This window comes from Sinohyriopsis cumingii, chromosome 4, assembly GCF_028554795.1.
Source record: "Sinohyriopsis cumingii isolate HCF-2022 chromosome 4, ASM2855479v2, whole genome shotgun sequence".
In the NCBI taxonomy this organism is placed as follows: Eukaryota; Metazoa; Mollusca; class Bivalvia; order Unionida; family Unionidae; genus Sinohyriopsis; species Sinohyriopsis cumingii.
Window position 1 is genome coordinate 67,002,672 of NC_142964.1, and position 14,748 is coordinate 67,017,419.

General features: G+C 34.8%; 1 protein-coding gene across 6 annotated transcripts in view; it reads right to left on the minus strand.

The window, feature by feature from the left end:
* Window positions 1–7,071: 7,071 nt before the first annotated feature.
* The window catches only part of LOC149801377 (zinc finger protein 608-like), a 41,395-nt gene continuing 33,718 nt past the window's right edge, over window positions 7,072–14,748 (minus strand). For all 6 annotated transcript variants that reach the window (XR_016420633.1, XM_089955439.1, XM_089955442.1 and 3 more), the window contains one exon: window positions 7,072–13,598. Coding sequence is in view for 5 of the 6 variants with exons in the window: in XM_089955439.1 (XP_089811565.1) it covers window positions 13,537–13,598 (62 nt within the window). In the remaining variant the exon portion in view is untranslated. The remainder of the gene's footprint in view (window positions 13,599–14,748) is intronic.

Sequence of the window (14,748 nt, forward strand, 5' to 3'; positions counted from 1 at the left end):
CAACACTATTTGCAATTTACACATTTATGGAAATGTTCTAGAACCGCTGATAAGGGCCTATAATACGTGGCAAGGATATGAAGAAACCACCCAATATTTTTTATATCTGGTTTATATATATATATATATATATATATATATATATATATATATATATATATATATATATATATATATATATATATATATATATATATACACACACACACACACATACATGTACAAACTGGTGATATTTATAATACTGCGTCAAAAATAGTGCGTTGTAATCATTGTTGTTTTGTTTGTCAATATATGTTACGTTGGAGAATTGTAGTTTATCTTATAAACTTGCACATTAAATTGGTGAAATTCAGAACACGATTTTTCTATTTCAATATTAGTGACATTTAAGTATTTCACTTTCAGATATTTTCGAACAAATACACGCATGTTTCATCCGCATAATTAAAATGAAGTAATAGGACAGGTCGAAATGAAAATGACTTGTACTGTATGAACAGAATGTCACAAATATAATGGCCGCCATGTGTAGCCTATAATGTGCTAAAAAAAAGTGCGTTAAACACACATAACCAAACCAACCCATAACCATGTTGATTTTGTTTTTTAAGTGCTTGATTGAAATAGTTCTGTGATTAATAAGAACCATGAATTGTCATAGACATTCACCGTGTCAGGTATAAAAACGTTTGTTTACGCTATCAAGCCATACGCTGTTAGAAAGAAAATGAATCGTTTCATCAGTATTCTAATCGAACTCTAAATTGCAATCGGAAAGGAAACTCAATTTGTATAAACATTACATACTGTACACACATGCAGTGTAAGCGCACTTTGAATAATGTATATGGTCGCTAAGGTAAAGAAACATTCCTGGGGATGGCAACGGCCCTTCAACTATTGTGGGAGTCAATACTTTTACAAATTTTATTTATCTGTACTCACTATTTTCTCCTTGTATTTTCTTTGCTGTTTCTTGTTTGCTTTGTTCTTTGTTGCTAAAATCTGTTTTATTTAAATGAAACAAACAATACATACACACATACTATTTTATATTACAGCCCTTTTAGGTTTAAAACCCGATAAACGTGTTTTTGTTGGTTATCACGTACATTGTACTTCTTGCGGAGATTATAAACAAATGGATACAAGAAAATCTAAAATGAATTAAGTAATGGTACCAACCAGAATTTATTGGATCAACGGTCTCTCATTCATCAACTTAATCCAGCAGCCGCCCCTTCCACACATTTTTTTTAAAGGCGATGTTTTCAAACGAAGCAGAATGGGCAGCATGCAATTCCTCCATTTCCTAAGGAAATGCTAACATTGAGAATAATGTGCAATCCAGTCTATTCAGAATCTATAATTATGTGCATACAAGTTCTACGCTGAAAACGGAATCGGGCTGCCGTCTTTTCTCGCGTGAAAACAAACCGTGATCGACATAATGTGCCATCAAATCCGAGTCTATGATAGTCCCCTAATATGAATAATAGAAGCTGAAATAGGAAAATAGCGAAAGTTTCATCTGACCAAGATCGATGAAACGGTAGATCTGGGTCTGCGCTGTTCTTGGTAGAGTGTGTACGGTACGTTCTGCCGTCGAGTGCAAAGAGATATGTACACATCAAAGCTAAGTGCCAAAGATCTTATTTCCAGCTGAAGGCAAACATTAAGCTTTAAGATCAGACATTATTTCGCACAATAAATCACAACTAACTACAAATAAATTCCAATGCCTACTCCAAGAACAGGTCACAAAATTGTCAAATTTATTGCTAGCCATGACAAGCACTCAGTCAATAAAAGCACTAAGCGGTAAACGAAATATAGTCAAGTATTGATAACCTGCAACTGCTGTCGCATCCAGGTCGTTGTATTTCTTGATTCTGTTCAGTGGCGTACTAAGGGTAGATGGCGCCCAGGGCGACGATGATGGCCCAAAGAGGTTTTGGCGCCCTAAGACCTCTGGCAACGGCCCTGTCCGCCCCTCCCCCCGTTAGTACGCTACTGATGCAGTATATTCGATTCCACCTGAAAAAATATCCTTCTGTTTCAGTGTTTATCTTTCTCTGCTACCAGCAAAATACTGCTGAGAATCAAGAATAAAAAAACAAATATCCCCCCACCCACCCAGGATCTTGCGACGATTGGTTCTGTGAGAGAACCATGGCCGACTTATCTGACAGTAAACTTCGAGACCCACATACAACATACTTGGTTAAGCAGAGTGAGGTAACAAAAACAAGAATAATAGAAAAGGAGTTAAAAAACTGTGCGTTATACAAACAAATCAAAACAAAAAACAAACACAAACACAAACATCACTAAAAACTGATTATGGGAAAATATATATGCATCTAACTATTACCCAGAATGTCAATATAGACTACAATACAACAGCTGCAAACGAAATGCCTACCGTCTGTACTTGCTTATAAGTCGAATCAAACTCCAAAAAAAGAAAAAAAAAAAAAAGAAAAAGAAAAAGAAAGAACCAAAGATCGTGGTCGACTGATTACTCAAAGCAAACTATAGAGACCCAGGTATGCCGACGAATTATGCGACGGCAGATCTGGTCCTGTGCAGTTTGCAGTTGGACATGTCTTATAAGCGAGTAACGATGCCATACCCAAAAGCAAGATAACGATGCTTTTTCGAACATGATCATTTATTTTCACTAAGTGGATTTTATTTTAAAAGACAGGTCGGTTACTGCAAAATTGTTACTTTGTCTTGACTCTGAATCAGCTGTTACAGGGAACCAATTGGCCTATCGACTGAGCAGAGCTTACCACACAAACTCGTTAACATTCTCTTACATTCGGTTTCAAAAGGCACACAAAAAACAAACAAGGGTCCTGTTAGTGTAAATTGGAAATCTAGAAAAATCAAATGCACTGTTGCTTACGCTACCAAGCCTAGTCATACAGCTGCCGGCATCCCAGACTTTCATTATTTTAATAAGGGTTATAGAAAAGGCGTTTTAATTTAACATGTGTGTCTTATTCATGTGCTTAGATCCAGGCACACATACTGCTTGTTGACAGTCTTCAGTATCGCGTATCTGGATGCTGGGATAAATTTTCTAGCCAACTGGCACTACCATCCCGATGTGCACAGACAGTGAAATTTTACTGAGAACACTTTCTTTATGCCTATATCTTTTGGAAAAGAAAAAAAAAATGTTGTCCACAGGCTTTTCTGAAAGTGCTATTACACCCGTAAGCAACGCAAAACGGCATTGTCACGCCGTTTGCGATACAAATTTGAAAACAGCTGTGCTGCCTTGGTTCATCAGTAAAATGACCAAAGTTGAATAAATTTGTTAGTAGTTAAACGCACCAAACTTTAACTCGTTAACTTTAAATTCAGTAAATGAGTCAAGAATGAGGAAATCGACCGTCTACAGCCACATACATTTCATTATGATTTCCAAAGAAACAAAACACAATGAAAGAAAATTCCATAAACCCTAGGTTATTCCAGTTGGTCGTTAATGCTAATGCCTGTATATCCTTCATACGTTCCATCCAAGTTTTACTTGACACAATGATGTTGTGATAGTATGCTGTGACATTACGTACTCCCGACAATATTATGTCGACGAAGCAGGCGAAACTAGCTAGTCTCGTTTATATGTGACGTAATAGTAGTGACTCCAGTATTCCAACTGGGGGTTGCCAGAATAAAAGACAATGCCGTTTTGCGTTGCTTACGGGTGTAATAGCACTTTAAGAAAAACCTGTGGACAACATTTTTATTTTTATTTTACAAAAGATATAGGCATAAAGAAAGTATGGATACATTATTACAAGCGAGTCGATTTCAAAGCAACACCATACAGCATTCTGTGCTCATTACATTTCTAAAGGAATGTTACGAGAGGGATCCTGAAAAAAATGGAAGCTCTAGGATACGCAGATGCTAAGCCTAGACTAACCTTCTCAGATACATCATCCATATGTGGAGCTGGATACGCGTCGAAAAAGGAGATACTATTAGACTTGCGGTAATCTACACGTATCGGAACAGTTTCGTCATCTCAACCTTACATAGGGTTCCTACAGACCTAACAAAAACAAAATCCATGAGTTTTCCAAAACTATTCATGGCCATTTCATAAAAACTCAAGGATCACAATATCTCGAAGTGAAACCGTTTATTGATCGTAATTGTGTCATGTTTGAAACAAAGTTTTTTCAATCGGTGCTCTACACTCTATGAAATTAGCAGAGATCAATTTTTTGAACTCCACTATCAGAAATTCCATGACTTTTCCAAAACTTTGCAAGGTTTTGATAAATTCCACGACTTTTAAAGGTCCATGAAATTCATTTTTTAAATTCCAGAACTTTTCCATGCTTCCAGGACTCGTAGGAACCATGGCTACACAAGGAGAACTCCATGGATTCTTTGAGGGCTGAATGAGGTTTTGCTCCAGACTTCCATCCAATATTGTTTTCACATCTTTGCGTTAAGATCTTCTTTCAACCAGGCCTTGTTAGAACATTCTGAAATTCATTGCACAAATTTCTAATATCCTCTCGTTTCTTCTTCATCAAGTTGACTCCCAGCATCACCTTCGCCTAACCTCAATGGAAAATCGATGTCCACGACATTTTTCACGTCTACCAGCGTTGCTAAAAGCACAGCACGCTTGAATCCACATAGGTGTACATCGTAAGTTACAGTACCTGGCAGTTAACTTCGTTAGCCCTCGAACCACACATTAAGGTCCTGCCATTGTGCCTTCATTTTTGAAGAACTTGATTACATGAGAATAAGTACTTCATCCCCATAACTAAATTTCCTTGTCTTCCTGTCAGGATCATACAAAGCCGTTTGTTTATTTTTGTTGATGCAACATTTTTTGACACCAGTTCAGATGTCAGCCAACGTCTGGCGCAAATTCACATGTTCCACGGTTGACATATTGACACCATCTTCTCCAGCAAATAAGTCTCGAAAAATTTGCATCGGTCCTGGAATTGGCCAACAATACATCTCGATGAGCAAAATTCCAATTTTCTCATATGGAATTTCGCGATGTGTAAACAACAGGTTTGGTACAATCTTATTCCATCAATTATTTTTTCTCTGAACGTAGCTTCCATAATAATTACATCAATGTCTAGTTAAAGTGTTCTACCTTTCCATTCGATTGTTTGTGACGAGTTGTTTTTACAACACCATGGATATCCAATAGCTCATGCAGCCGTTTCAGTAAGGTTAGGAAGTTGGTCCAATGTTAACGTCACCTTTGGAAAACTGACATCACCATGGGAGTTCCTTATTGTGTGTTTTGTTCTGCACTGACTCATCATCAGAGCAGACATAACCATATCCTACTCAATAGCACAGCAAATACAATAAAATCCGAGTGTTTTATGTTTACTTACCCGATGTGAAACGAGTGTTTTGTTTACTTACCCCATGTGAAACGAGTGTTTTATGTTTACTAACCCCGTGTGAAACACTTAATTGTGTAGTGCATACTGAACACTTCGTTTAAAATGTTTCAAAATGTCAAGGTTATGGGGATTTAATTCTAGATACAGTGACAGTCGCACAAGACACTGGCACCTGAATGTCTAACAAGGTGCCAGTAAATCACGCGAGACATCTTGAGCGCCGCACGTGCAAGGGGTTGAGTTTCATATGGTAATATATTAATTCATTGCAAGCTGCAGCTAATAAAATTTAATTTACTTTTAGTGTTAACATTTTACTATGCTTGATAAGAAAATATACTACTGCACTCTTCAACCATCTGATTTTGACATGGTCTCATAACTTGTTTTTCTATTTTTTTAAAAATGTTACGAGTTTAAAGTTCTCATAAACAGTAACAAGAAAAGAGTGAAGACAAGCTTCGTACGAATTAACAAATAATTTAGTTCCTTAGAAAAACATGGTAAAAATGAGGAAAAGAACATACAGTTTTAAGAATCAAATCCAAAAATAATCAAAAATAATAAATTATTAGTCCTAGTAATAAAATGTTCTAATGAATTTGAGTTCGAGTCCCGACGAAAATCCAAAATGGAAGGCGATGATGTATACTGTAGCTTGTATAGCAACGAAGTGTCAAGTTTTTTGTTGAACTACTGGAAATAATCCATTGTTTGAATTCCGAATAAAATTTTAATAAATGTCTTTGTCCTAGAATTATACATAAGCACTTAATATTCCCAGGGAAAAGAATTAATCTCTTAGAATCCAAATAATTAGAAGAAAAATCATAATTTAACTCCAACTGGTCACAACAGAAAGAGAAAAAAAAAACACCTTTTAGTGTCAAAAGTAAAATGCCCAAGTGGCTGGTTCATTTCAAGAAAACGATTAGTCTAAATAAGACGCAAAATAGATACCCGTATGAGGGTCACGTGATCACTTTATAGAAGCTACTTACATGTCTAAGGTCACGTAATCCAGTACAGCTTTGATCTCACTATTATCAGACCCACATTAAGAATGAATAAGAACAAGCAGTTTACTTGATTGTCAACCAAGGTTAGGAACTAAGTCAGCATAAAGATACAAAGTTCTATTTTTAGGTGTTTACGACTAAACATTCAGGTCAAACTAATTTCTGGAAAATATCAAATTCCAGTAAACAAAATTATGTTACTTTAACATGTAATGAAATTAAAACTTACAAATAAATTAAATCAAATATACACAACAAAACCATACAAGTATTACAACATAAAGGATGATCATGACTTGTTGATAGGTCAAAGTGTCCCAATATTAATAGATAAATAGGTCAAAGTGTCCCAATATTAATAGATAAATACTACAGTACCTGTCTGGCACGATGAATTTATGCTGGGTAACTTGGTGTTTAACCTAGTAACCTGGTGGGCAACTATTTAATTCTGAATAGATCCCACCATATGTTTAAGTTCCCTCATCTATTGAGGCCTTGTTTTCCCAAAATACAAACGCTTTAAAAGGAAATCGGCTAATTATTATTAAAAGGTGAGTTTCCCCATTTGCACTACCTTCATGTGATATAAAGTTTTGCATTACATGGGCAAAAGAAACAGTACACAAACATTTGCACCAATAAAATGTTTTATTATTCAAAAGCTTATTCCGCAAAATGGCTTATATCAATAACTGTTCACATACATTGTATATACAGAAACTTACATGCAACTTTTATCAAAGCTGTGTGTACATTGTTGACAAAGAAGTTTTCATACATGAAGATATCATGTGATTATCACATGGTATTGTCAACAGCATCTAATGCCGTGCAGTACATGCATTAAAACATACAATATGCCAAACTTCACAGAAGTTAATCAACTTGTGAGATGCTCATGTATTTCTGTTTACATGATCAAATTTTACACTATGTTTTAAAAAAATAAATTGCCCAGGAAAATGCACAAAAGCTCCATGTAGTTTTCAGCTAATACTGAGATATAATACCTGAACCTCATACTTGTCAATGATATAAGAAATATGATTCAACAAGGCATATTATAAAAACGATGCTGTGATACAAGTGTACTACTGGGAACTGTGTCACACTGTGTACAATGTAGCATTAAAACTTGAAAGCACTTTAAACATACATCAGCACTATACAAGACATACACTCACTTACAAAAGGAGTCCAACTGCAAACAACACAGACCCTGACCAGTTACTGCATAATGTACTGTCAGATCAGGGTATATAAAATTTGTAGTTGGATCACTTATTTACTGGTATATACAGTGTGCAGCACATACCAGAAGACTGCACTGTATTTCATTAATTTTAAATAATTAGAATGATGAATCTAAATATTAGCAGTCTAATAATTGGCCAAATATGTAATAAATAATACACATATACATAAATATACAAGATAAATGATTAATCGGTACCTATTTCAGATTCGTAGCATAATGATTATTTAAAATAACTGATCATTTAGTGATGAACACAAAATGACAGGGTTTAATAATGAAAAATATTCTTTCAACTGTTTGAAGTTTTGGGATGTGCGAAAAACATGTTACACACACAGTAGGGAAAGTAAACTGTGTGATATCAGTAAAGTAAAATGTGTGATATCGGTAAAGTAAAACATGTGATATCAGTAAAGCTTCACTTCAAAACTTTACTTGCATAAGAAAACCCATACCAACTGCACAAAGGTAGTGAACTATTTATTACAGGCTGAAAATAAGCTATCATCCAAATGCAAGGTAAATCCAATTCATACTTTCTGAAGTATTAAAGTTTAAAATGACTATGTTCTCTACTTGGTTGGACTATACCAGCCAAGTTACCCCAAGGAAAACCAGACACTTGTTAAGAATTTAATAAATTGGGTATTTCACTCTGTGATATGGAAGTAATTGCATTTTTAAAAATTAGAATGAGCATTTTCTTAAAACTACAAACAGGAAATTGATTTTGTCAACTTCAACACACAATTTGATTCTATAGACTGCAGCTTAATTATCATGATGTTGATCTTACTTTTACTGATGCATCATGCATCTTAATGACCAAGACTAATTCAGGGTGTGTTTGATTATATGGCTTTATCTGGTGGAGTATTCTCACAAGGATTAAATACCATCATATCAAACATGCATGGAACATCTGGACCTTGATTGAATAACTGAAGTATCATACAACTTAGATCATGCTTATGGTACCGTATATACTCATTTATAAGACGAAAACAACTACAAACTGCACCAACCCAGATCTGCCATCACATAATGCACCAGCAGATATGGGTCTGTGCAGTTTGTTAAGAGTAATCAGTAGAACAAACAAACACAGACCTTGATCTGCAGGCACATTATGCAATGGCAGATCAGAATCTTTGCTGTTTGCAGTAAGGCTCAACTTTTATGGGTGTACAGTATATATGGCATGAAGAAACCCTGACAAATTGGGACTATATTACGAAAACAAAAACTCCATACTATAAACATGATAAAAATTTTTTTATGACCTTTAGGTCAAATTGTCTAGGTAAACTTTGCAGACTTGCTGCTTATCTAGCAAGGTGGTAACTTGTGTTAAGTAACATTCCACAGGTACCAGCTGGTGACCATGCTTCAGGAAGGGCAATTTCCTGCAAAGAAGCAATGCAGGCTGTAAACATATTACAACAACACTGGCAGGCAAATGATAGCCATTCCCATGACTGATGAATGCTATTGTCCATCTGGAAATAAGCATGCATCTAACTTCCTACAGGACACATTTCAGTCATTCTCAAGGCTGACAAATGCTATTGCTTGTCCAGAAACAAGCATGCATTTGCCTCCCTATACTTAACAGGATACATTTCAGTCATTCTCAAGGCTGACAAATGCTATTGCTTGTCCAGAAATAAGCATGTATTTTATTGGCATATGTGATGGGATACATTTCACTCTCATTCTACCAGATTTAGAAAAATGAAAATCTCATATTTTCAACTTCGTAATTGTAACATCAAAAGGTGATATTACACCAAGTTCTTGTGGAAGTCTGCAACCCCTTAAAGTTATGTGTTGGACTAAATTAGGCATAAACCAAGTTAAGTAATGTCAGTCAACATGGAAACTAATTACACAATGTATGACTTCTCGCAGTAACTCACTTTATTAGTATTACTATATAGTATATATATATAGTATATATATATATATATATATATATATATATATATATATATATATATATATATATATATATACACACATATATATATACACATATATATACCCACTACTTGGTTAATTAGTATTTCATAAAAAGTGCAAGTATACTGTTGAATGTTGTTTGTTCCAGAAAAAAAATTCTACATATTCCAACTTATCCCAAAAAGGGAAAAGTTCCATGGTGGTGCCATTAAATGGAATGATCCTGGCATATTTACAAAGGACCCATCTTTTAACACGATTAGATGATCATCAGTGAGATAAGTTTTTAAACATATAATTAAAAGCCAAATCTACTGATCAAACAGCTTTTTAATCTTTAATTTAATGCTAACAATACTTTGTGCGTAATAAATTGTGATCCTTCTTTTTTTTTTAAAGTCTAAAGTTCCGAACAAATCATGATTAATGCTTATGTCCAACTCTTTTACTGTGTTAAAACATAAAACATCATTAAAATCATTTTTTGTCAGCTACAAAGGTTTACTGTATCGAGTCCAACTGCAAACAACATAGACCCTGATCTGCAGGTGCATTATGCAATGGCAGATCAGGGAATACTGATTGCTTCTAAAAAACTGCATGGACCCAAAATGCGCCTGCAGATCTGTAATTGTGCACTTTACCGATACGCTTGACTTCTAAGTGAGTATATATCGTAATGACAAGTTTACGACAGAGGAAAAAGGTCTGTTCTAGAAAAGAACGCAATGTTTATAAGAATTTCTAAACTTGTACATGGTTAACAATAACTGAAATTATATCATTCAATCAAATTGATGCATTCGTTAATTCAAAGTACCTTGACATGTATACAGGTTGCTTCTGTAGAACGACAAGTTTTAAGTCACGTTTTGTAATGTACAATACAACCCTATTCTCAACAACTTTTACTTTTTTCATAGTGATGTGAAAATATATAATTTAACTGAAATGGGTAGTTACTGTATCAAAGACAGCTGGTTTTGTAAACATTTACAGGCAGTAAACTAAAATGAGCCGTTTACATAAGTAAACATTGCAAACTTAAATTCTAGATGTAAAATCCACCACTTCCATTTAAATGAAGAAAATAACTGAGAGCAGGGTACAGGTTCTAAATAGTAGGTGGTATTTTAAAAAAAGCAACGAGACTGAAAACGATCTGCACAATTTTTGCACATTTTGTTCATTTTATAGTGTGATTGTTTTCAAACAATTCACATGAATGTGGCAATTGCAAATGTACATTCTAGGAAAGAGGTCAAGACGATGACAATATAAAAAGAAAGCAATGAACTCGGGTATCAATGTATAACGTATACACCTCCAAGACACTACAGATCCATATTTACTAATGCTCAATTAACTGGCAAATCAAGGTCGATGCAGAGGATGTTGAGAGCTAGTGTGACCTACCAGAGCTTTACACAATGTTAAATCTGGTTCAACACTCTGCAATTGGACAAACTCTATACATGACCAACATAACTATGACAGTATGTGTGTGTGTGTTTGAGTGAGAGGAAGAGCACATTGGAGGATTGAATTTTGTCTATTTCGACATTAATTACTTTCATATAGATGATAATTTTAAAAACAACATATTTCTTGTTATAAAAAATTACAGTTTTATGACTTGAAGTTTGTGGATGTCCACTAGTAAACAGATTTTTAATTACAAATGAACAAAGCGACCAAATTTCATATGAAAGAACTTGGCAGAGTTGCATAATTTTTAGTGATAAATTTAATAAGTCAGAAAAGATACATTTTACAGAAAGACTGGAAAAACAACCAAATAAATTTAAAAATAACATTTAAGTTGTGACCCAATCTCAAGCTGAAAAGTTCATTGGGCAGCCTTTTCCTGGCACATTAATTAAACATGTCATTATTTTTGGCTCAAAATTTGGTGACTACTGGGATCTAGCCATTTAAGTATTATTCCATAAACATATAAAGCACACTACTATGTGCAGATTGGGATGGGGTGAGGTGAAAAATGGTGCATAACATTTGTTGCTATCTAGCACTATTGAATCTTCTCATGTACAAGTTGTGTCCAAATGGAAACAAAACATTCAGATCTGCTGACACGTACTGTGCCTGCCAATGAGTGTTTTTCTCTCTCATTTAGACATTAGCCTGAACAAACTGCATAGACCCAGATCTGCCAACTTGAAGGCAACATCTGGGTCTGTGTAGACTGCAGTTTGAGCTAAATTGTAAGCACGACTGTGTGTGTGTGCCCATATATATTGTAGTTATATCATAACTAAACACATTCCCAAAGATGTCAGAATTTGTTTTACTCTGAGAAAGAAAAAATATCTAATCCAGAAAATCCACCACCACCCAGTCCAGTGAATCTAATTATCAGAAATTCAACAAGCTACACCAGTAAATGAAAATTTTCAAATCTTGACTTTAATTAACAGTGACATTCATAAATATTAAATCAATGATGATTGATGATCCATTAAATCTATGTGAAATAATGATACATAAAATTCACATGCCATGACATGCACACCAGTGTTTAAATTCTCATTTCGAAAATCACACTAAAATCCATAATTGACAGCAGACACTATTTTGTCTGAATTTTTTTAACCAGCTGAATGTACAACTCACACACATCAAAAATTAAAAAGTTCCATGCCATGACTCATCACATCCGTAATATAACTGCTGCACAAATCGGCAGTAACTGAAAAGGAGCTTTCCGCCATGATGTTGGCAAAGTCATGCGTGTTACTAAACTCTCCCAAGAAGAGAAATACAGTGTACACTTTTAGAGTCTGTAATTGGTATCCTTTCAAGTGACATGCATCACTGTAAGGAATGAGAAACTACAGTCCATAAATGTTATAAACTAATCCTTTCATACTGGTTTTCAACATTTCAGCATTTATTACAATTTCTGTGTCAAATGCATCAAACTGACATACAATATGAAGCACAATAATCAAAAATCAAAGTGGGGACATTCAGATAAAAATTATATTGCTATTCTTCTAATATTATAACATTTCAGGTAACACCAGTTTTTTTTATATATAGATATCACATGACACATTATTGCCTTGAAGTTCAAATTTCATGTACTTTTAGCACTCAAAAAATCCCAAATGTCACATGCAAACAGTGCCACAAGCCATATTAAATTTTTATAAAATTGTTCAAAGTTAAATTGTATCACCCTTATTCCACAGGTATCTGTCAAATGTGCACAAGTGTAACTCAAGGAGTTGCATCATATTATCAGTCCATGTTACATGCATGATATTTATTCCATGGGCATTTCTTATGCATGTGCATTAAAAAAAAACATTTGTCGCATGTCATATTATCAGTCCATGTTACATGTACCACTTTTATTCCACGGGCATTATTTTGACACATGCGCAAGTGTAACACAATCACACATATTACCAGTACAGAAGTTACATGTATCATTATTATTCCATTGGCATTACTTCAATGTACATTCCAGTGAATACAACAGTCACAATCACATGTATCACATTATCAAATCCCATTTTCTCTGCAAATGCACCAAGTGATAAATAATGTGTCAGTAGAATCAGTCCAACTGGAATTTCTCAGGAATCACAAACATCCCACTACCAGTCTAAAATGGTTCAATCATGTAACATCTATTATGAATGAGGTTGACACTTATTATGGGAGTTGGCAGTAGATAAGGCATACAGCTGTGACTGCCACTGTATGGTATGGTATTGTAGCCTTAAGGTAGTCCATGCTACAGTATAATGTTTAGGCTAAACTGTCATAGTTAATGCTTGCAAAGAAAGACACCGGGGAGTTAATTATGGAGCTGCAACCAGTTCCATTTTTGTTGGCTTGTACATCACTTCTGTGGGAAAGGATGCTGGGGTATAGAAGTACTCGCTGGAGATGCTGCAAAGAGGGCTGAAAAAAAAAATAACACAGAAATGAGACAAAGTTCTATTTTATTAATACAGCTTAAGCTAAAACTGAATATTTTCATCTTAGTATTTTTATCTCTGTATGGTTTAATACATTTCCTAACAGAATTTGACAAACCAATTCAATCAATCAGTCTTATTATGTTGTGGGGAAAAAAATATGTATGAATCATGAAAGACAATGTTGGGGACCAAGCCATGTGTCGCCGACATTTCTTTCTTTTCAAAGTTCTTAGCATGCATTTATCAGAAGAGGTTTTATCACCACACCAGGTAGTGAATATGCTACTAGATAGACCAGTACATTTAGCTCCCTAATTATCTCCTGCCTGTTCAGGCCTGGTACCATTTAGGTGAATATAAATGTGTCCCAGCCCAGTTGGTGGAGGAACAGTTGACATGGTTGCCAAATCCAAAGAAAGCACCGAATAGGTATGCCACCGTAAAGATGACAGAATGGCTCATATGTTACTTTTAGCAAGAAGTTCAAACTCCAATGGCTGTAAAATGTACCTGTGCACACCCATTACCATTGTCGAAGTGGTCAATTTATATGGATGACCACTACAAGCAGATTTACCTCTACTGTCAAACATGTCAATACAAAACAGAAATGGACACAACACTTTGTCATTTTAATGACATATTAACAAAATGCAAGAAAAAGTATACAATTGTCCCTTTATGATGAAAACATCACCTTTGTGTGTTCTTTTATAAGAGATTTAATTTTCTCTCTCTCTCTCTCTCTCTCTCTCTCTATATATGGGATATGTATGACAATATATTCCTCTCAGTTTGTTTTTTTAGTTGCATTATCTTGAAATGCAAGTTTGCACATATTTGAATGTTTTTGGATTACAGTTTCTTCAAACCTCCTCTCTCTCTATCAAAGGTCCTTTCCCACCCCTGACATCATATTAGTGGGTAATAAAAACAAACTTCACGGCACTGATTACTATATGTAGCTATCTGTAATAATGCAGAAAATGTTTGGTCCAGTCCAATTATACACAGGGCGACTTTAACAGCTCACACAGCACGACATATCCTAGAATCCTTTCCCATTAGACATTTTCTGTCCATTTGAAAGAGAAGTACTGATTTTTAAAAAAATATTTGTACAAGAAATT